The sequence below is a fragment of the Ischnura elegans genome, chromosome 11 (assembly GCF_921293095.1).
Source record: "Ischnura elegans chromosome 11, ioIscEleg1.1, whole genome shotgun sequence".
Lineage (NCBI taxonomy): Eukaryota > Metazoa > Arthropoda > Insecta > Odonata > Coenagrionidae > Ischnura > Ischnura elegans.
The window spans coordinates 33,846,086-33,869,778 of record NC_060256.1 but is presented as its reverse complement, the minus strand read 5'-3'; the positions used below and the strand labels follow the sequence as shown (position 1 = coordinate 33,869,778).

The following is a 23,693-nucleotide window of genomic DNA, read 5'->3' as shown; positions in this document are numbered from 1 at the left end:
GCCGAAATAAACCCTTTTGTGGATAAGCTGTTAACGTCGCACTCTCTTGCTGAGCGGGCACAGTGTGCGAGGCAAATGTTGACACAAGTCTACCTTGTTTACCTAGAAATTTTCAAGGAAACTGCCCTTTTTTTAAACGGGTTTTATGTCACAAAAAATACTTTTGATCTCTTTGCCGTGTCGGCACTGACATGCGACTCAACAAAAAGAGCGGAGCTCGAGCGAGCGACTAACCTGTATCACGGGACCCTTATTTATTATCAATGCATTCGCATTTTCCGAAGAATTTCCAAAAACGATGCGCACACATATTGTTCAAAGATAGGGACGAAGACCCTTGTCACCATCTTCTGCCCCGAGTTCCCTGAAGAACTTGACCTCTGCTAGGATGCTTGCTTCCAAGGTATTACCAGTGATTCCTCTCCACTGTCATCGTAAAATTGTACAATATCGTTAAAAATCATATGCATATTTTGAATTTATACAATTTGAATCGTAAATATTAAAATAAATTATATATAGTTACCAATTAAGAATCCACTATTGATAACTAGTGTATATAATTTAAAATTGTTGTATGTAATTGCATTTTTAATTCATGCTGTCGTAAATCATGTAATGTACGTATGGAAAATAACTATTCTATGCACAAGTATAAAAACATAAGCTGATATAGTTTTAATTTTTGGTAAATTTTTCCCATATTTTTTCCTTGCTACATACGTACCGAGTTATTAACTTTTTGGACATACGCAATATCACTGAGAAACTACATCGTAAAGCATTGTTAGCATCATGAGCGCAGCTAGGAATAAAGGCTAGGGGGGTTTCTGAAGCAACTAATTGGGTGCCTGTGGGTGTGGCATACCCGCCAGGGTAAGCGGGAGGTGCGGGGGGCTTCCGCCATAAAAAAATTAAGATAAATGGTTCCAAATGGTGAGTTTTACGGCATTCAGATATATATTTTAGTAATCCTTACATTATTCTATAAGTAATATTAATCCAATTAAGTAAAACAGATTAAACTTAAAAATTTCTCTGAGCTCTGGAGGGGGGAGGATTTATCCCCCAAGCCCCCCCCTCGCTGCGTCACTGGTTAGCATCACTGTTGTTTTTTCAGAAAGTGTGTGTTTCAATATTCCTTCGCTATTTTTGTTTATTGGGGTACATTTTGTCACTCAATGCATCCCCAAATGGTAGAGGAATGGCCTCTTGCTGGAAAAGGAGAGTTTGGGTTTGATAACCTTGCTCTCCCTTAGCGAACAATAGGGTAGTTTCCTTCATCAAAGAAAACGAAATGCAACGATTGCGATTCTTTACCCACCATTAGTGTATTCATAATATACAAATTATTTGGTTTTAGAAATCTCAGTTTAGACGAAAAGGCCAGATTGGCGCCCATGCGATGCCACTCCACGCGACGTCGCAGGGACCTAGTTTCTATACGAGTAGATAGGAGTTATACATCGTCTGAGATTACTAATGCTTGTATGAGGCACAGAGCTCAGGGAAACATCTCTTAATAATCACACATTAAAAATACCTAAGTTCGGAAAGTTTCCTTCGTTTGATAGGGGAATAATAATCCTTATTTAAGCCAAACGCTACCAGCTAGCAGGGTACTCAGCTACCTGCTAGCAGCCTGCGTCGTATCAGCGCTCAAGCCTCGCCCCAGGTCACCTCACAAAGCGGCATGGGAACCATAAATACGTCACACGGACTTTTTCCCATCATTCCTACTTAAAATTAACCGTCGCGTTTTCGCGCGCTTGAAAATTTTCACTTTTCGTTTAATCGCGAAAAATAGATATCATCATTTAAAAATCTATAAGTGTGAAATTCGTACTCCAGGAGTAATAGGGTCGATTTAGGCAATTAAAAAATAATAGGAAACCACCCTATAGGCTCGCTCCGTCCCAGCCCCGAAGGAGCCCCAAATTTTGTCCGCGGGTCGGAGTCTTTTGAGTAGATTTCACCGACATTTTTTCCACAAGAAAGAGAACCATTCTCGGCGGCTTACATATGTAGCCAAGTTCTCAAGTGCGTATCGGGAGACTTGTGGATTAGGTCCTTTCTTCATAATGAACCGAATTGGAACAAATGGGACACGTGTTCATAACTAACTGTATTTTTTCCGTTCCCAAATGAACCTTTGCGCGTAAATAGCGCGATCAGCAGCACCACAAGTCGGAAACCTCTCATCCGAGCCAACCCTAATATGACGCTCGCACTGAGGGTTCCCTCGCGTTTGAACGAAAATAAACAATTTATTTGCAAACTCTTCTAAAAGGTATTGCTTATTTATGGATAGGAAGTAATGAGAAATGAAAGCCGTTTTATCTCAGCAGAGATCGGTAAAATGAATCATCGTATGCATAAAATATTGCAACAAAAATTCACAATAGATAAGTATGAAAAATAAAAAAAATGCCTAAATCCATAACCTGTCAAATTATAAATCAACCCAAGAAGTAAATTTTGTGAAATTGTTTGAAAAACAGACTTGAAATAGTTGCCGCGAGCGATTTACGTAAAAATTGTGTGAGCGCCGCAACTTTTTACCTCCGCCAGATCCGAGCGTCATCAATATTCTTAAATGGCAGAAAAAAATTAGCACAACGACTTATTTTTATCATTTTTTTTTTAATGAAAACACTTCTAAGCCAGATAAAAGTTTTTTCGGATTACGGCGAAGTTAATTTTTTGCCCACGGGCTGGTAGTGCGCGGGCGCGACTCCAAGTTCGCGAGCGACTCTCCGTTCATGTAATGCGTCTCCGTGAGAGTCTACGGTGTCGAAGGAAGTTCAGTCCCTTTGGAACGCATTTTTTTCCAAAACTTGCAAAATTTTTTACGAGAGGAGAAATAAACTCTCCAGAAAATACGATGGAATATTTCAATGAACGGGAGTGAAATTCCCATTAATTGCCATGGGAAAAAATTAACCTGGAATGGGATTCAAACCACGGATCTTTGGTTTTCTGGGCTAGTGCGAAGACCTCTACGCATCCCTGCATCCCTTATGTTCTTACAGCAAATTCTGTTTTCATTCCGAGAATGCTCAAGCTCGAATCAAGTATGCATCAGGTGTTTAGAAAAAGAGACAAATTATTTTGTTTACAATAATAATATAATATGTAGTTTTGTTTTTAAATTAATTTAATATAAATTTAGATGAAATTTTGTTTGTAAAAACATAAATGAACAAACTTAATTAAATATAAACATTTACATGGGATTTAACTTCAGGCCTATATATCGGCACCTTGAGAGTCTAATGGTTAAATTCTGTGGTAATTTAAAAATAAATCGCCCCTTTCAATTAACGGGGTGCTGCACTTGAAGTGTCCGGCACAAAGCCTTCAAATAGGGATCAGACAGGTTCTTATTAATGCCCACTTCTGGGTTTGAATCCGTGCTCATGGGTCAGAAAGGCTACTCACAATCTTATAGCCACCAGGCCCACCCAAGCACTCTAAATTTCTTGTCAAAGTCAGGAATTTTCATAATTATTATTATTATTATTGCTGCCCATCTTTTCTCAAGAACTTTGTTTTATATTCACAGCCGAATATAGTGTGGGTTCTTCTGTTTTTCTCCTTTTGAAATTCCATTATAAAATATCCTCAGAAATTACCCACTGTGGAAGGGCCCTATAGCGCCAAATAACTTTGCAGCTAAGTTTTCATACCATCATTGTGTCTTGTCCATGTGGATATTTAGAAGTGAAGAGGTAAAAACAGGGAAGATGTGGTCTCATTGTTTATGGACTACAAGCGGGTATTGAAAATAAAGATTCAATTGGTCTTATTATCTTAGCAGTAAGAGCACCCTCCTTATTTTTTTGAAATGATGTAGTATTTGGTATAATGAATTAATATTACAAATTATATTTTTAAAGTTTCCTAACATATTGTGTAAACAATCAATTGATAAAATTATATTTTAGTCACAGTTTTTTTATGTAAGAATTTAGTGTAGAATAAGCCATCAATCATCCTGTGGCAGTCATTCCTTCCTTTAAAATTTTAATGGCAAAAATTTCATATTTTTCACATTTGTGAAAAAATTCATATTTCACATTTTGAAAATAATATCCCATTATTAAGCTCTTTTTTATGTTTTTTCCAATCCAAATGCAAAAATTATATGGGAAAGCAAACATTTGTACCAATTTTTATTAAAATCTGAGAGGTTTAAAGTCAACTCTAGTCTGCAGAATGACTGCCTATTCTTTGGGAAGAGTATTCTATTTGATTGTTTTGCCTTACATTTTGTTTAAAATTATTAAATATTCCTTTATCAACTTCAATTATGTGACCTAAATGAATGATGGATATGGCTAGAGAAATAGATTCTTAAATCGAATTGTTGGCTTTTTTAAAAACAGTGATAATAGTCCGATAATTCTCAATCCTATATTCTTCCAAACCAGGAATTACTCTAGAATCTGTATTTTGACTCAAACGAAGCCCCAGCTAGTCTTCCTTCTAGGATGTATCCAGTAACATCATGGGAAAATTAGTAGTGCCAGAATGCACTTACCTTAACTTTTTTTAGAATTGAAATATTACTCTGTATTTTTAATAACAAGTTATTATTTACATTTTATTATAATTTATTTGCTTTGGCAAAGAATGAATATATTACAAATTTTGAGGCAACAAAATTTATGAAAGTGTTATTTGACTATTATGTCTTTTGTTAACCAGTGCCAGAACAGCATTCCGGCGTGTTCCGGCACCATGACACCGCTGGATGTATAAAATAATGACATGGGTTTTCTCTCTCTGCAGCTCTTGTTCCAGCATCCAATGCCTTGGGGCGTCACATTCGTCGCTGCCCATTTCTACATGATGTGGAGTATGCCAAGAAGAGGTTTGGTGACAAGTGCGAAACATCCGCCTTTGTCCTGCCGTGAGTACCTTGATTCATACTTGGTGCTATTCCCACCATATCCACCTGGGATTATATTTAGGGTGGGTGGTGCACGTTCAAAGTTTTAAAAATGCTTTTAAACAACAGACTCAGGTTTAATTTGGTAGAATTTTTTAATGATGATGGTAGATGAACATGCAAACTTTTAAAGATGCCCTCGGGGGTAGGAGTACTCATGAATACTCTACATAATGATTAGGGTAGAGAGGACACATGAGGGACATGAGGAAGGCATGTCCCTCATGTCCCATGGTTGGATCTGTCACTGCCTCCTCCTTACACCTGGAGTGCATGCTGTGGGCTGATTGGCAGTGGAACTTAGTGTGGGCAATAAAAATACACATAAGTGGGAACGAATAACTTTTATAACCGTCACATGTTACATCACTCGCGCGACTGCGCGACCAGTACCAACCGGTACCACATAAAAATGAGCGGCGCCTTCTCACGCCTGCCAACCTTGCTGGCTGATAGCTGACACATACATGAAACCCCAACACATGCTACTCCTCTCAAGTTTAACTGTTATACTGGTGACTCAGATTTCAATTGCTTTTTTATGATTACCTTTTTTCATAATAAACTTCTCCCAGGTTTTTCAATCACTCATTCATTCCAGTGACATAATTAGGAATATGCTTTGGTGGATGGGATGGCCTGGGGGAGTGACCCCCCCTCACCCCCCCAGGTAACGGGAGGTCTGGGAAATTTAAAAAAAAACACAAACCTGGAAATGCATTTTACATCATTTTGGCACTTAAAATCGAACTTTAAGCAGATGCAGTTTTAGTATGTCAAAAATAGACAATAGTTTTAAATAATTTTTTTATTTCTCTGTGGCTTTGGGGGATCTATCTCCTCATCCCACCCCTTAATAGGGTGGTTTCCTATTGTTTTTTTATTGCCTAAATCGAAAGATTATTACTCCTGGAGTACACATTTCTAACTTTTAGATTTTTAAATGACGATATCTATTTTTCGATATTGAATGAAAAGTGATAATTTACAAGCGCGCAAAAATGCGACAGCTAAGTATGAATGCTGGAAAAAGCCCCTGTGATGTCATTCTGGTTCCCGCTGCCACCGAGTGAGGTGACCTTGGGGCGAGGATATCTGTACCGCTGCAATGCAGGCTACTAGCAGGTAGCGCTTGGCTTAAATAAGGATTATTAATACCTTACCAAACGAAGGAAACTTTCCGACCATAGGCAGTTTTAAAAGGTGATTATTAAGAGATGTTTCCCTGAGCTCTGGGCCTCATGCATGCATTGGTAATCTCAGACGATGAAAAACTCCTATCTACTTGTATAGAAACTAGGTCCCTGTGACGTCACGTGGAGTGGCATCGCATGGGCGCCAATCTGGACTTTTACAAATGCAGTTAAAATTGACCATTGCCATTCTTCAATACTGGGATTTCTAATACCAAATAATTTGTATACTATGAATACACTAATGGTGGGTAACAAATCGCAACCAATCCTTTCGTTTTCTTTGATGAAGGAAACTTCCCAATTATGCCACTGATTCACTCAGTGATTTGACCCTATAGGTGGTTTGGCTACAGCTCTTCCTGGACTAAGCCAAATGCAAGTTAATTTTCATGCACTTACAGCAGGGGAGCTGGTTCTTTTCAGTAATGTTGGGGGCCCATTTGTATTACTATCAGGATTTGCGTAGGCTCAAAGGGCCTATAGTAGTTTGATATGATGGTTGAATTGGCCTTAAAGCCATATGAAAGTAGGCTGGTACCACCAAGTAGAATAAGAAAAAATGTACATTTTTAGTAATACTTTCCGCACAAAATGGTCCTAGGACCTGCCGCTAGGGTCCAATTAAAGGTCACTTAGTTATTTTGGAAATATCTCTATGATTCTTCTATATGAAGACCACATGGCATTTACAGCAGGAGTGCCGTGAATTATCATATTTAAAATGAATAACTTGAGAGAGGACACAATCCATCAAGAAAACTGTATTTTTCTGTACTTCGTAACTCTGCCTGAAAAAAATTGAAAATTATATGTTTTTTATAATCTTTGAAGTAAAATTGTTAAATGCCTTGATTGTGATTTGGCAAAAATCTCATTTTCAATATGGATTCAGGTTGGCTACTTATAAGCTGTAAATTACAATTTGAAGCAAGAAAGTGGCAAAACATGGAAAAAAATTGCTTTTAATGTGACAATATTTTCAATGAGTAATGCCTTTACTATTATAAGGTGTCAATTTTTTACCAAACAAAGATATTTGGAGAGGAGACACCATCAGTGATGTGATAATCCACCTACAAAATAAAACCAGGGAATTTGTTGACAGTAAAAGTAATGATCATGGTTATAATATTTTTCCAAAACTTTTATTATAGTGTGCAAGGAATCAAAACACTTGCGTAAGTATTCATGTATCCAAATTGGCAATAATATTAGTTTTTCTGTCCTCATTTTTAGTATCAAAGTTGCTCGGGTGATTTATTTAATGATTGCTATATAACTTAACTGATAATTAAGATTCTTATTGGTGTTAAATGAATTTTAGAAATGATAATCTGAATGATATTCAAATTACAGTGGTCAAGTTAACACACACATATTCATTCCCATTAATGGATGCCTGAGATAAATTTGTAAATGGGCTGTTTATCGTTAATAATTTAATTGTCATATGGATTTTATTGGTGAACTGATTATAGGTTTATCGCTTTTATTATACTCCTAACATTTTACATACATCCTTTATTTTTAAAGCGTAAAGCAAAAGTCTAAACTGCTGAGATATAAATGTTTAAAGTGCAGTGGCATGTAATTTGGATGCCTAAAGTGGAACTAGCCTAATGGCCTGTACTGAGAGTAGTGATCTGATTAATATTGCTGCATGCTTACCCTATTTTGTGCTAACCACTTCCAATTTATAGTTATAATTTTCTTTAACCCTCACTCTCAGGGACACAAAGCGAGCAAGACGTAGAGTGCTGTATACTCTGCTGGAGTACGAGCCCCTGCTGGACTCCAGCAACATGACCAGCGATGAGTGGATCGCCATTGCAGAAGATATCAAGGTCACCACACACACTGTGTATAATAGCTCACATCCAAGTAGAAAATAATACAAATATCACAGTAAATATTCAAATTAATTATAGTTTTAAGCCTGATTATGCCTGATTAGGTAGGCAATTTCACAAATTGTCTTGGTGTACAAATGTGATGGATGGTGATCAGTGGATGTTAACAAGTAAATAACTGTCTTAAAACCCTGAAAAAACAACAAATATCACATGATCTTATTTTGGTATATATGTGCGGAGATCAAAAAATGCTATACCCTGCCCTACCTCTATGTTTCCTCATAAATTAGAAGCCGATTGCAAATATGTAGCCCAAATTCACTACGTGATGCTTTAAAACGTGCTAAATATAACACAATGTATTTATCCTTGTTAATGTAAGGAAAACTTACATTCGTAATAGTAAACACAATGTATATTTATTTTTATAATACTTTTCTGTTTTTAATGAAAAATTGTGCCAACCTTTCTTTCAACAATGTCATGTGACTTTTGACTTTTCTCGCTTGATAGAAACAAGTCAACAAACACACAATAGAACCACTTGTTTTTTATTGTTTTCAATTTCTTTTTGGCACTTTTGTTCGTGGCTATTCTCCCTCTACTGCTGATTTTATTACTCAATGGTGTAACACAGCTGCCAAAATTTCCAAGTCATAATGCCTGAATAATTACACAATTGGCTGGTGACAAAGTATCCTTATTTGTAAGCCTTATGCAACCAAACAATGCACAAATGTAAATTTATTAACGTTTGCATAATCACCTAGGATGAACATCAGAATACGCACCCTTTTTCACATCATGAACCCTTAGTGCACATTCCTATTTGCTGTCAAGATACACATATGTATTAGATATAGAGCTTTAAGTTAATGAGAATGCTGGACGCACCTCTTATAGCTATCACTTCTAATCATTATCATGTGAATAATTATTTTGTTTGCAGGATTATTGGGGAAAATGATAACATGAGCAAAACTATTCATTCACGAAAACCAATGGAGCAAACTTAGCATGAATTTGTCAGCCAAATTGTAAAAAATTTAATCTCATTACAAAATCATTGAAAATGCTCCCATTTTTCTGAAATGTAAATCTAAAGGCCTGGTTACATGGTAAATTAACATGGATGAGTTAATGTTTAAATGTATTAAAAAATGCACCTTGTAACCACTCAACTTGTGCGAATGCATGAACAGAGAACATATCCTGTTCTAATTTAGTCCTTGCATTCGTTCGTGCTCTGGTCCACCAAAATTGTTAATGCATTCACACATTAACTTGTACGTGTTGTGTACAATGTAACCAGGTCTTTTGACACTTTTTCAGTTCAGTGCACTTGGAAATGCTGCGAGAATTTTCCTAAAATTAACATATATAGCATGGGCATACCCACTGGGGGGGGGCAGCCCCACACCCCTAGAAGCAGAAGTAAATTTTGTTTATTAACAAACTTTCATTAAATCCTATAAAAGTGATATTAGTGTAAAACATATAATTATAATTATCATAATTTATTTTCAAGCAAATAATTTCAAAAACTAATTAGGCTCTTTAATAATTTTCTTGAAACTTTGGCTTCCTCAACTTTTTCTATGTTAAAATTTGAACAACCACGGCTTGCCCCCCTCTAGTTTTGATCCTGGGTATGCCCTTGATATATAGTCCATGAAATAATTGTTAGCAGAGCGTGATTCTTGGTATAAACTCGCCCAATATATTACCAGAAATGCACTCCTGGGACAGGGAATCAGTAAAAATAAATACACCACCTTTGCTTGACAAGAGCACAACCAACAATGCTTTATTTATATTTACCTCTCTACAAAAGTAAATAGATACCAGTAGCGACTATGCAATTCCTATACTTGCCGCTAGATGGTGTACCCATCGGTATAATCGCAGCTGATATCATATGATCGCAACTTCCAACAATAATTGCTTCTGGTTTTTCAGTTATGCACTGGAGTGGTCAAGGCTGATTTTTTCCTTTGCCTGATTCAGTCTGGTTTCACTCTCTTTACAAGCTCTAGGATTGACGGTACATATTTCCATATATTGCAACTTAAACTCTGCTGTGGGTATGACATCACATCCATTTTTGATACACTTTTTAAGAACAATAGAGTGTTTGTATGCGCTAGGTGCTTACATTAAATTTCTTTCCAACAAATTCTTGTGCACTAAGTATATTCATGTAGAAAGTTTAAAATCAGGCTACCTTGACTGGTTCCAAATGGTGGACTAATGCTGTCTTCTCCCTTGCCTTTTCAGAAATGGTACAAGAGCTTTGATGGCTTTGTGATCCTCCATGGCACGGATACCTTAGCATACTCTGCGTCTGCTCTTTCCTTCATGCTTGAGAACCTGGGGAAATCAGTCGTTCTCACAGGATCCCAGGTTGGTCATGTCGGAATAAAAGTGACTGTAGTTGAAAGACATTATAATGCTAATCAAACGGATTGCAATTTTTCACAAATCTTTATTCTTGTGTGACACATTTTGACTTAAATTTCATTTTAAAAAGTATTTTTATTGTTTGTTTGATTTGCATAGGCTACCTTCCATTAATGTAAACTCTTTAAAACTTGTGAAATAGTAACTGTACTTATAACAGTTATTGAGATATGGTGGTGTAGTAGCTGGAGAGGCTGGCTATTGCTTAAAGGGCCTTGAGTAATGTATGAATGTGTAACATATGAAGTTAATTTTCCCTAACTACCCTTTAATTGTACTCTTTTTCAATCCTAGCTGTCTTTGTTTGAACCAAGAAGTGATGCAAAAGACAACTTCCTTGAGAGCCTGGTGATTGCTGGCAACTATGTGATTCCTGAGGTGACCATCTGCTTTGGCCGGAAACTGTATCGAGGAAACCGCACCACCAAGATGGATACAGAGGGCTTCAGTGCATTTGACTCCCCTAATGCATTGCCATTGGCTACTTTTGGCATCCAGATTGAAGGTGAGATCATATTCAAGTGTATTGTATTCATCTTAGATTAGTTGATTACTTGTGCGAAAAATCCGCAGGGAAAAAATCATTGGCCTTGACCGGGATTCGAACCTGGATCCCTTAATTTCCGGCCGAGTGCTTTAGCCAGTTACGCTACTGAGATGTTATTCTCCCCTGTGGAAATATGTGGACTACGCTGGACAAGGTGGTATGGACTGCTGAGCATATGATGCCACAAGCAGTCCAAATCATGCGCACAGCGCCACAGCCGGAGAGCAAAGCCCGAATTTAGAACACATGGAGGTGTACGCTCTAGATGAATTTAAGTATAGATTTTTTCTCTGTGGATTTTTCGCACAATTAGTGCAATACAGGTGACATCTGTAAAGTTATCACTGTGGCTAGTCCTGGTATACTTAAATTAGTTGATTACTGCCGAGTTAAGATCGATTTATTTTTAAAAAATTTAAAATATTCATAGGGAGTACTAAGCATGATATTCCAGTACCCAAATGTCAGTGTTCATCAGAAAAATTAGCGGAAAGCAAAATTGGAGCGAAAATTAACATAAGGTTTTGTAATTTTTTTAATTAAAGGGAAAATTTGTGTGAAACTTTGGATTGTACAGTGTGGTAGTTATTTTATTCTAGCACTTTTCATCTGTATTTCATTATCTCTTATTTTGAATTTTGGAAGAAGTCATCTTGGGTTCTAAAATAGTTTGGATATGGAATTGAGAATTAAATTCCTCGGAAAACATTCAGGCAGCTTAGAAACCACTCAATTTCAACTCGCTGTGTGCGGCTGGCTGTCGGTTGAATTGTGTAAGAATGAGTGGTTGCATGTAAACTCTGGGCCACTGATTCCACCACTTTCACCCCTCGAAATTCCAGAGTTTGCCCGGAATGCATTTCCTTTTTAAAACCACTCTGGTCAGTATTTAAAACTTGCACACTACCATTTGCAGTATTACTAATTAAATCCTTAACCTCCGTCACGAACTCTCTGGCCTTTTCTGAAACACTCTGTTGTTCCAAGGAATGCTTCTTGGAAACAACTCGCGTAACCTTGCGAGAAACAATGTTGTTATGCTTCTTCCACTTCCAAAGCCACGGAGGAGTGCATTTAAAGTTTGTGATTGGGGTATCCAGTTGACTATTTTCCTCAATTGCCCACCTCCGCAAATCTCGGTCATGTACAACTAGATTATTCTCTTTGGCGGTCTTGAAGCGGGTGAGAAGAGCTTCCCGGATAGATTTATACTGTTGATGAAATCTTCTCGGGAAATCAGCCGGGTGATGATGGCCATTGCTGCCAACGTTTCGATGGCCTTCTCTGCCATCGTCTTCAGGGCGAATGATGGACCAAATCCTTCTAGATTTATACTTTTCATTTAAGGCTCCGCTTTCTATCTGCCTCTCATATCGATGAAGTTGAGTTCGGCTAGTTACGAAGCGGAAGTTGTGCCGAACGGTCTCTAGTCGCAAGTTGCTCTTTTTCCCTGACTTCCAAAAGTCAACTGCCATTTTTTTTTGGATCATTGATGGTTCTGATCTTGGTTTCTTCATAGGGGAAACATCGTATGATGTTGAAGAAGAAGGAGATGTTGGAGAAATATCCTCATCCCTCTCCGAATCACTGCTACTTTCTTCAAACCCCTCCACAGTTTCCTCATTCCTCTCATTGTCATCGTCAAATACAAGATCATCTTCGACCTCCCAATCGTATTCACCATCTTCTGCACAGGATTTCAATATCGCTGCAATACATATATTATAACATATTTTTACTACACAATATAATTATAAATAAATTAGAGAAGCAAGTAACTGACTGTTAGCATAATAATTTCATCGTTTAATTATCATAAAACACTTACCCGTGAGCTTTTCCGCCAGATCAATTTCTTCCACAGTGGTCTCCGAAAAAGAGAGAGTATCCAAAAATTTACTTCTCATCAACCTCAAAACGTTCAATGGGTTTATCACCTCAGCCATTATAATTACCCCAACGATGTTGAAAGCTATATTATACTATTAAAAACAGCAATCAGATCGTTTTGGCTCAATCCACAATACAAGAGCAGAGAGAGTGCTGGAGATAACCGTATGCTTCTGAACAAACCAAAAGATGAAGTAGAACTGACAAAACTCCAATTCCTCGCTGTTTTCCGTCTCTACTGGTGTTTATATTTTGTTCGAGGAGACGGGAAATGTTTGGGTGATTTTATGACAGTACCTGAAATGGTCGAGGTTGCAGCCGTTTCCAGAAGCGAAAAATCTACGTACGCCCTTTAGAAATATGTACAATAGATTTGCCGACCTCCCACCAAAGGGCAAGGGAGTCCATTCATACAGATGGGGGTTTTCCCATCTCGTCTCCGAGAGGCCTAGGCTGTTGACGTATTCCATGTGTTGCTTATTTTGGGTTTCCCCTCAAAAGTTTGAAAGAAACATGCCCCCTTTCCCGTTTCCTTTGCGCATTTACGGGCAGAAAGATGAAGCATAAATTCTTATCGCGAATTACTCCGGGTTATAGTATCATTCCGAAGTTTCCACGTTTCAAAGTGATACTATATATTATAACTAAATGCAGAGCAATTTTCCCATCAATCCGATGCTCTGTAAGGATCAGGTAAAATCGGAAATACAGGAAGACTAACAGAAAACAAAAGAGCGATTCGCCGGGGCGTGAGACTCCGCCGTAGACGAAATATAGCTCGCATCGCATCGCTGGCCGCTCACCGGCTGGGTCGAGGCCCCGGCGAGGAGTGGGCCAATTGCCAGCATGCCTTCCCCCTGAGGAGCGGCGAATTGACGAATCGGGCATCTTTGATCGCTGATATCTCGACTCACAGGTCACGAGGGCACGGGAAATTTCACACATTTCATTTTTTTGCATTAATCTACAAATGTGCAAAGTTTGAAGCAAAAGTGGGCGTTACATTCCGTTAATGTTCCTTGTTAGCTGCGCCCCTGCACTGTACGGTATTAGAAACTTTGTATGCAGTCATTCACATCCCAGCCGGCACAAACCATCAAATTTCTTTTTGGCAGCTGGATGTCATCCAGATGCAAAGAGTATGAGTGCATCCTTTTATACAGATGCCATCCATATGCCGGTCCACCGCCGAGGGGATGAACCGCCGCACTTGGAGAGATGCCGTGAGGATGAGGATGCACGAAAGTGCTGCCATCTAACGGCGGAAAATTGAACTCGGTCATACTAGTATTCCTATATTGCTTGTCTGGTTCTCTTTATCTCGTGATTGTTTTACACTACTCGGGATAAATCAGAGCACGTTTTATTTCATGAATATAACTTTAATGACTCAGCATAAAACAAGAGGCAGGCGAACACAGGAATACAGGCGTACACAAGACAACATATGAGAACTTCAGTACAACATTGCTATCCATCGGAGTCCAAAACAAACGCAAGAGTTCAAATCCAGGAAAGTAGAGGCCAATGAGTGCGCGAGGGTCGATACCGGGAGATTAGACAAAATTGCTGCAATGGTCAGAATAAAAAAATATCACTATAAAACATACCCAACACAACACTCTATCTACGAGGCTCCAACACGTCGAGATAGGGATAGATGGCTACAAGACGACAAGTCCATACCTACTGCTGTAGTCATTGGTAGTTCCGTATGTCCGTGAAAATCTTGAATACAATGAATAATTATAATAATAATAGTTCTTGAAATTTTATAATAATTAATGCGAGGACTTGCAGATATTTTTAAGTATTAAACCACATCATGAAAAATATGGCATTCATAGGCGCAACTAGCAAAGGATGGCAGAAGGATATTTGGTACCTAGCGCATTTTGTCACGCATTGCATCCACTTCACATATAGATGCGGTATGGGCTGTGCCGGCTGGGATGGAAGCAGAGTTATATGCACCAACGATATTGAAATTGTTAATTTTTTTTCTATGAACTGTCCTTAAATCCCTGACTGAAGCTTTTCCACTACCAAGGATTGTTCAGAGTTGTGGAAACTGAATGGGGATGGAGATGGAAAGATAGTTGTATTCAGTTGTACATCCTTCCTGAGGTAATGAAGTATTCGCCTGGGGGAAAATGGAAAACCCATTTGTAAATTTTTATCCTGTGCAAGCAACGACACCATGCCCTCTTTCAGATGGTGTTGAGGGAGAGAGCCAATTGCTTGGCTGGGAAAGTGAGCACTGGTTAAATGGCTTCCTGCTTATACCTTCTTCATGCTAGTGGATCCGTGTATGGGCTCAGGCAAGCATGGGTCTTGGGTGAGGAGAGACCAGATTTTTCTCCAGAACACAGGGCTCTAGTTCCAATGCACAGTGACCAGTAGTGGACAGCAAAAAATCATAAAGTTTTGTTGATGCCTTGTGTTAAGTGTAAAATGAGTGTAATGTGGTGTACTTTCCTCTTTTATTTCAGTGAACTATCGTGAGCTGTTCCGCCCTATAGTGATCGAAAAATTCAGAGTGCATTCAAAACTGAACTCAAATGTAGCCTTGCTTCGTCTTTTCCCGAGCATTACTCTACAGACGGTGAGTTTTAATATGGTATCGCTCATATCAATCATATGCCTCAATATAAGAAATGGTCACAAATCACAGTTGTGTGGTAGACCACTGGTGGAGCCCATTTGATATGGTATTGCTAGTTCAAAGAATAATTCCACTAATCTCACTAAAATAATCTAAACTGCTAAAGGTCACACCACTGCAAAAATTGCTATATTTATCCATATGTAACGCTAGTTTGCGGAAGGATAGTAGAAATCACATTCACTCACTTCGAGGTCTCAAACTCAACTCTTTATTATTTCCCGTTTTACATGGGCCAAAGCCCTTTTCCCCATCCCCTTTGTTGAGGGCCTTCATGCCCCCCCACCTCCCAGGTTTTCCCTTAAGGGCTCCGTGCGCCAAGAGTCCGTTACACATATGTAAATATGTATATCCAATTTTTAAGAATTTGAAATTGGTTGGAATAAGGCACTTTATCTCAAATATAGTCCCCTCAATGACTTTTATCTAAGAGGGTTTGAACAAAACGGTATGGACTATATTAAGAGGAATATGATATATTCAATTTATTATATTGCCATTGAAATGGAGCAAAAGCACAAAAGTCTCTGTTCAAGGAAAGATTGCTTGGCCAGTTGTGTGCTAATATATTACAGCATTTATATTTATGTTAACTTGCTTTTTTCACCACTGATTTTTGTCAAATATGTAGTGCAATAACAAGTGTATATCGTCATCAGGTTTTCATAATTTTAGCAGTATTAAGGGGAACAATATAAATGTTTTGAAAGTTTAACAATGTTAAAATATCCATAATGTACATAAAGAACTCATGAAGATACGTCTCTTTCGGGTAATACACCGCGTGGGTCCATTGTTCTCGGACGACAGTTTCGCCGGCGTTACAGTCGGCTTCTTCAGGTCAGTGAAGTAATGATGCAGTGAATTGATGTTATGGGTAGGGCCTGTCCATATGTGCTCTGCTATGGCAGAAAGTCAATTTTGACGAAGCGAAGCTTATTTCCGAAGAAAGGAGATATTTTCCACGCCTGATACGGGAAGCCATCGAAATAAGCAAGACTCAAGATAATTTCAATAGGGAAGACCGCTATCCCCTTCCGTATGCCTGGAAACGAGTTTTGTGTGGAAAAAGACACAGCAGCGACAGCCAATCACAGATGACCTAGCCTCTACGGACAGATATATAAGGCGGCCAATTCACTGCATCATTACTTCACTGACCTGAAGAAGCCGACTGTAACGCCGGCGAAACTGTCGTCCGAGAACAATGGACCCACGCGGTGTATTACCCGAAAGAGACGTATCTTCATACTCATCGACCCGCGGAAGCCTGCATAAGGAACATAAAGAACTCATATTTCATGAAATATTGTGCATTGGATGTAATAGAATGATATTATACGAGTAGCGATAGCTGTGTTCTCAATGTATTTATTTAGATACTGGACTATATGAAAAAATAATCACTTTTCATTTCACAGTTCTAAGTTGATTACAAACTAAAAAATATCATTTCATTACCAAGCATTCCATTTAAAAATAACCTAAATAGAGGATAGGAGCACTGTATACTGGAAATGAATGAAAGTGGAAGGGGTTAAAATTATTTGCATTTGCTTAATTTTTATTTGTATAATTTATAGACTTCCCTCGGAGAAAACATAATCAACATTACAAAGCAGTTGTATTGGTTTTGTATAAAACTACCACAGTATAATCTACAAATACTCCAGCTTTTTGGCCTCGAAAATCTAGAATTGTGTATGAATTTTATATTTTGACTTTAGTGGACAGCTTGGTTAAGATATAAGATTTGGTACATAATCCATTGACTCATAGAATTTTGATGGAGGAGGCATCATATTTTAAATATTTATATTAAAGGAGGATAACATTGACTTGTCACTTAATCGATTCATGAGTGTTTTCTTTGCGTGAGACCACCTCTTAAGGTATGAAAAGATCCTAAAATCTGAGTTAATTATGCTTCCCAAGTCGTAAGCCATCTATGGCACACGGATAAGGAAATGAATGAATATTGGGAAGGATCAAGGATGAATGTGTTATCTGGATTCAAAGAGAAATCATTTAGATGTCCGTGGTTGACAGGATTTTTTTATTTGAAGGCCTCAAAATCTAATTATAAAAATGGAAATGCACATGACTAAGAAAATTATTGTTGAACATCGATGAAAGGCGGTATTAACGAGCATTGTCATACAATAAACTGGACATATATGCATGCTCAAAATTGCAATAATAGAGTGCATTTCTTTAAACCTTTCCAATTATGTCATGAAAATTTGAATTTAATTTATATTTCTTTGTATTTACTGCATGGAAAAAGTACTAATAGTGCAGTACTGTCCAATACTGTCTAAGTGTATTTTGTGCTTGAGGCAGTCGTACCGTGAGTGTGTGTATTTCTTGGTGATAATCGTCACTATTTCTGCAGGTGAGCGCATTCCTGAGGCCACCTATCCAGGGCATTGTGTTGCAGTCGTACGGATCTGGCAATGTCCCAAGCAACCGTGTGGATATCCTGGAGATGATAGAGGCAGCCATTGACGAAGGATTAATTGTCCTCAACTGTTCGCAATGTATCCGTGGCTCCGTGAGCAATGCTTATGAAACTGGCAAGGTAAGAGTTGATTCAAGGCCACAATTGTAGAAAATTTCAATCAGCTTGTTATGTTAAGGAATTGCCTCCAATCATTTTACCCATTGCTAGAATGAGGTTTATAATTGACATTTTGGTTAAAGTTGTGGTGGCTGCTCATTCCTCTCACGAGGAAGAAGTTCTGCTCCGATGAACTATCTTTCCAGTACAGATTTTGGTGTTCCACTCCTTTCTCTCTCAGGTTGACCAAATTGCAGCTACAGTGAATCCTCGTTCTACGTCACTCCGTTTAACGTCATTTTGCGATAACGACATGAAAATTTTGAGATCGTCATTCGTTTAACGCACCTTCGCTTCGCGATAACGTCAAGTTTTTTAAATTTCGCGCGAGAAAAAAGGCGAAGCGGCGGGCGTTGCAGGTTATCCGTTTTGTGGGCGGTAATATAGTCCGTCTATACAAAGTGTAAAACGGTGTTGTTTATTGATAATTGCGATTGCGGTTTTAGCAAATTTTCTGCAGAATGAATTCTTGCGTAGGTGCGCAAGGTTTTACTTGACATAATGGTTTTCAGGAACCTAAAAAGTGATTTCAAGGAATTTTTTCGAGTAGAACTCGGAGTTTTTGTCGTCACTTTTTTGCCGAGTTCACAATAATTTTGGTTCCTGTAACTGCGACAATGTTTCAGCGATTATGATGCCCAGGCGACGCTCACTCGGGCGACCACCATAGGGAAGCCGAAAAGCAAATGCGGGAAGATACAAAAATGGAGAAGGATTTACGTCACTGCTGCTATTGTCGTCGATGAAGACAGGAACTCGTATTTATGCGATAGTTTGGCATTCCCACCGTAAAAAATGCCCCAGATATGATACGCTAGCATTTTTTTCGCGTAGGAATTGTGAGGTCTAGGAGCCGATATTCACTTTTTACATTGTTTTTTATGGAATATTATGCTTTGATTAACGTCATTTCGTTTATCGTCACATTTTTCAGGAACGGTAAGTGACGTTAAACGAGGACTCACTGTACCATTATTTGGTTTCCAATGTCCAATACTTAGTGATTTAATTTTTATTCCTGTCACTGCTACTTCAAGAATCAATTATAGCTTAAAATAATTCAAATTGTGGGATTGGAGTCATTGCTTGAAGTCTGATATGGGGTTAGAATAAATTAACAATATTCTCATCTTACCAATTTCAACATTACTTCCTTCCTCTTTTGGCCAAAATCGCTCACTTTTTCACTTTTATTTTTAAGAAAAAGAAGTGAAAGCTATACCTCTCTTGCCGCATGTTTTAATTCCGCCTCTCTGCCCTTAGGTGCTGTGTGACATAGGTGTAACGTCGGGTGCAGACATGACCCCAGAAGCTGCCCTTACCAAACTGTCTTACGTGCTCACCAAGGACGAGTGGAGTGTGGAAAAGAAGAGAGAGGTGTGCACTGTTTGGCTATGATCCTATCGCAAGTAACTATAGTTCATACACATATATGTACTCCGTTACTTTGTTTCCTTTCAATTTCATCAGTCTCCCTTCTTTCAACTAGTCATGCAAAAATCCAAATAGTAAAGGTCCATCAGATTAACATCTACTTAACAATCATAAGTATGAGGGGCTTCCAAATTTGTACCGAGTTTGTTGATGCAAACCTCTTATTTAATGGTCCCACGAACTTTCTAATAACGAGTCTGCTGCAAATGATAATGGCTCCAAAAATTAATCTTCAAATAAAATAATCTAGATTTATGATGATAAATTATGATGGTGATTTACTTAGTTTTTAATCTCCTGTATGTTTCCTTGACCTTAGAGTAAAGAAAATATTGTTCATTTTACCGCAGATGTTGGAGCGTAACTTGAGAGGAGAGCTGACAGTGACCTCCCCCACCCCGTCAATGAGCGAGGCTGTCCGAATGGTCAGCTTCTCAGCCAAGCACAACCTGGAGCTGGACCCCTACACTGCAGCTAACGTTCTCTTTCCGGCTCTCCTTGGATCGGCTGTCCTTGACGACAATCCCAACCGAATAGAGCAACTTCTTAGCAGTGTAAGACATTTATAATCATGCACATTTCATTTGCTAACCCCACTAATGATATTTTTACCATCTTAATTGACTCTTGGATGGAAATTACCTATCCACATGTATTTCATTAAGTAGATGTATTGATGAGACCTCCTTAAAGATTTTTGGCATGTCAGGATAATTTATAAACCTTTTTACTGCAATTGACTAAAATATGCAGCAGGACATTTCTTGACCCGGGAGACGAAAGTCACAAATTTTCGTTGGAGATTATTCTATGCAGGCGAACGAATGCCCAAAATATACCTTTCCTTGCTCTCCCCCATTTATGACGGTCACTGGTTTGCAAAGTCTTAGTTGCAGGACCCAACAAAGCGGGACTTATGCCGTACCCTCAAAATTCGGGAGCAGGTACCCGGACCCTTCGTCTTATATTACCTCTCTTTGTGGTAAGGGACCGCCGTCATTCAAATGCTCATTCAGTCAGTTTTCGAAATAAATATTTGATCTTTTCTCAAGAAATATAAACTAAGAATTGAATTCTTTGTCTTTTGAGCAGCGTTTACAATTTTTAAACAAAATTTTATGATAAATATTAACTTATCTCTCGATTTCAGTGTAAACATCAATATGGAAATTGTTGCTGCATTAAATGCATTAATATTGACAGTAGAGCTTCGTTCAAAATTTAACAAGACCGCAAGACTCTTCTTAACCAATGTCATGCAAAAATGCTCAGTACAGAGCGGACAGAAAAGTCTTTGGGCTCAGTCCAGCAGCCATGCTAAGGAGAGATCTCCATCATCTTGAAAGGGTTAAAAACATCTCTACATTGTACTTCCCTACATCATAAAACTCCTTTGATCGTGTCATTGATATCGAGGTCTTACCCAAATTCAAGCATGTTGCATAGGGGAAGCCTCGTCATATCATACCACTCAATATCATAAAAAATTGGCATTTCGCACTTAAAGTGCCACTGTTCCTGCAACTGATAAAATCCATTGTTTTAAACTCATTTGATGCCTTTTTGAACATTATTTAAACTGACACACAGAAATTCTGTTCCAAAAACATGGCCATAGTCTTTTCAATAGGGATGTGCAAGTAATACTTTTTGATCTCGAGTCTAGTTGTGACTTCTCGGGAGTATCGAGTCGAGTATGGAACCAGGCGAGATGATGAATCATACACCAATGTATCCTTAATTTTCCAACCCCACAGTGCATTTTCTCTTCTGAATGCTTAGCCTGAAGTAAAAAGGGAAAGATGATGAGGAACATTTATGATGATTGTGCCAGAATTAGGAGATGAATAAAAATTAGCGTATCTTTAACGTGCAGGTTCGGAAGAGCGTGGGCTGCTGACAAAAAGATATTCAGAACCCACCTCGACTGCTTTATATGGTAGTTGACTGCTACATTTAAACCAAGCTGATACTCCCAGGCCAAAGCAATGAAATGATTTATCAAATTTACTAACGATTTTTACATGAGTTTGATGATAATGCTTTTTGCTGGCAGATTTCTGAATCTGCCGGCCTTGACAGCTCTGCAACCGGAACCAATGGACTCAACTCAACATTTGTAATGGTCAAAATTCACTAACTCTTGCTTTACTTTGTGGTATTCCATAATAAGTTTTCCTGGATATACACAATTACTTATACCACTTATTTAAAAATAAGTGATATTAGTAATTGTGTATATCCAGGAAAACTTATTTGTAATGGTGCTTGGAGCACTCAAGTCGAGTGCCAACTACTCATCTCAACTCGAATTTGCGAGTACTCGCACATCCCTTCTATTCAAAATTCGTTGTTACTCAAAAAGATCATTAGAGTTTTAGTTTACATATTGAGAGATTCAAAGTCTGACAAAACATGAATTTATCCACTTATGCAATTCCATTTGTAACAGTGCTGGTTTGTTTAATTTATTGTGGTTTCAGAGGTGCAGCCTCTTTTTTTTTGCTGCTGGCACAAACTTTTAATCGCACCACTGCCAAAAGAGCCATTCCTAATCAATCCAAGTGATGATAATTTCCCCTCTGCTCTGTGCACTTCTACCCTGACCCTCAGAGTCTTGCTCATTTGAATATTTTCTGCTCATGGTGTAAGACTAGCCTCCCAGCGGCTGCAGCTGAAGAGTAGAGGTACTATTTGAGAGAGGCTTTCCTTCATTGGGATGGAGAAAATGTTCGAGTGATTCAGACTTGAGTAGCAGCAGCTTTGAGTGCATCATCAAGATCACCAGTTAACATCCTAAAATTGGTTTGACACAGCTCTCCACTCAATTCTCCTATCTGCTAATCTTTTGGCACCTATGTATTTCTTCTCCTTCACATCCACCTCCCTCTGTTCCAGGTATTTTTTTTTCCTAGTCTTCCTTTTCCATTTTTGTCAACCAACGATTGTCTTTATCAGGGTATCATGGCATAAGATATGGCCAATTAGGTAGCTCCATCTTCTCCTTTCCTTTTTCCTGTTGCTCTTCTTAGGAATTCCTCATCTTATACTCGGTTGATCCATTTGATCCTCATCATTTTCATTGTGCTTCTTTCAGGGGGCAGACCTGTCACAGCCAAATGTGGACCAGAGAACGCCGCTACACATTGCCTGCTGTGAAGGCAAGACCAGTCTGGTGGAGTTCATGCTTCAGAAAGGTGCCAGCGTCCACACCAAGGACAGGTCATCATCTTTTCTCCATCAACTCCTCTCTCCCTTAACACGGGGCCCACTTCACTCTACCTTGCAACCCATCTTAAACATATATATTGTATTGTGGAAAAAGTTATTAAACAGTGGGTCCTTGTTTAATAATAGTAATAATATTTTATTTATCTATGATTTTTTTATGATTCGAATATCTTACCCACACAGAAATCCAAGAAAAGTTTAAATAATATTTTATTTGTCTGGTGATATGCAAAACTGGGGGCTGAGCTTCTATGGCCTCGAAACTGTAAAAAGGAAAATGCTCAGATGGCTCATAAGCAGTCACTCACACATTCACTCACCCACAAATGGCTTCAATCTTCCGGGAGAAAAAATAGCTCCAACGAAAGCGTGGTCAAGGATCGGCAAGGGGAGGAGGAACCACACGTACTCATATTTCGGGTAAAAGGTAGCCCTCTTCAGCGTGCTGAAGGAAAACCAAATGCACTTCCAACTCAAGGCTGAAAGTTACTGCTTATGTGAAATGTGTGTGTGACTGCATTGAGTGCGTGTGTTTCCGCAAATCACTGGTTATCCCTGGCAGATCTTGTTTTGTATGTTTGTTGTGAGCGAATGTTTGTGTGATTTGGGCTTTCCGGTTGAGAGGCTGGTGTTTGGTCCCTGCGGTAAATTTCTCCCCCTTCCCCACACACCAACTCAGTGACAATTTTGACTTGCAAGGTGGACGAGCCATGGGAGAATTATATGGCCATCTGAGCATTTTCCTTTTTACAGTCTGGTGATATGTTTGTAATAAATATAGACCACATCAAGGTATGAGGAAGGTACAAAAACAGTACAAGTAAAGGAAAAAATGTTATATAT

The 23,693-nt window shown here is 38.5% G+C and overlaps 1 protein-coding gene across 3 annotated transcripts in view; it reads left to right on the top strand.

The window, feature by feature from the left end:
* LOC124168112 (L-asparaginase-like) overlaps window positions 1-23,693 on the top strand; it is a 59,740-nt gene that overhangs the window by 30,072 nt on the left and 5,975 nt on the right. For 2 of the 3 annotated variants that reach the window (XM_046546228.1, XM_046546226.1), the window contains exons 2-11: window positions 4,795-4,915; window positions 7,305-7,328; window positions 7,880-7,994; window positions 10,281-10,406; window positions 10,758-10,968; window positions 15,393-15,505; window positions 17,961-18,146; window positions 19,449-19,562; window positions 19,970-20,173; window positions 22,717-22,841. In XM_046546228.1, coding sequence (XP_046402184.1) covers window positions 4,795-4,915; window positions 7,305-7,328; window positions 7,880-7,994; window positions 10,281-10,406; window positions 10,758-10,968; window positions 15,393-15,505; window positions 17,961-18,146; window positions 19,449-19,562; window positions 19,970-20,173; window positions 22,717-22,841 — 1,339 coding nt within the window. The remainder of the gene's footprint in view (window positions 1-4,794; window positions 4,916-7,304; window positions 7,329-7,879; window positions 7,995-10,280; window positions 10,407-10,757; window positions 10,969-15,392; window positions 15,506-17,960; window positions 18,147-19,448; window positions 19,563-19,969; window positions 20,174-22,716; window positions 22,842-23,693) is intronic. The other variant, XM_046546227.1, reaches the window with a different exon arrangement.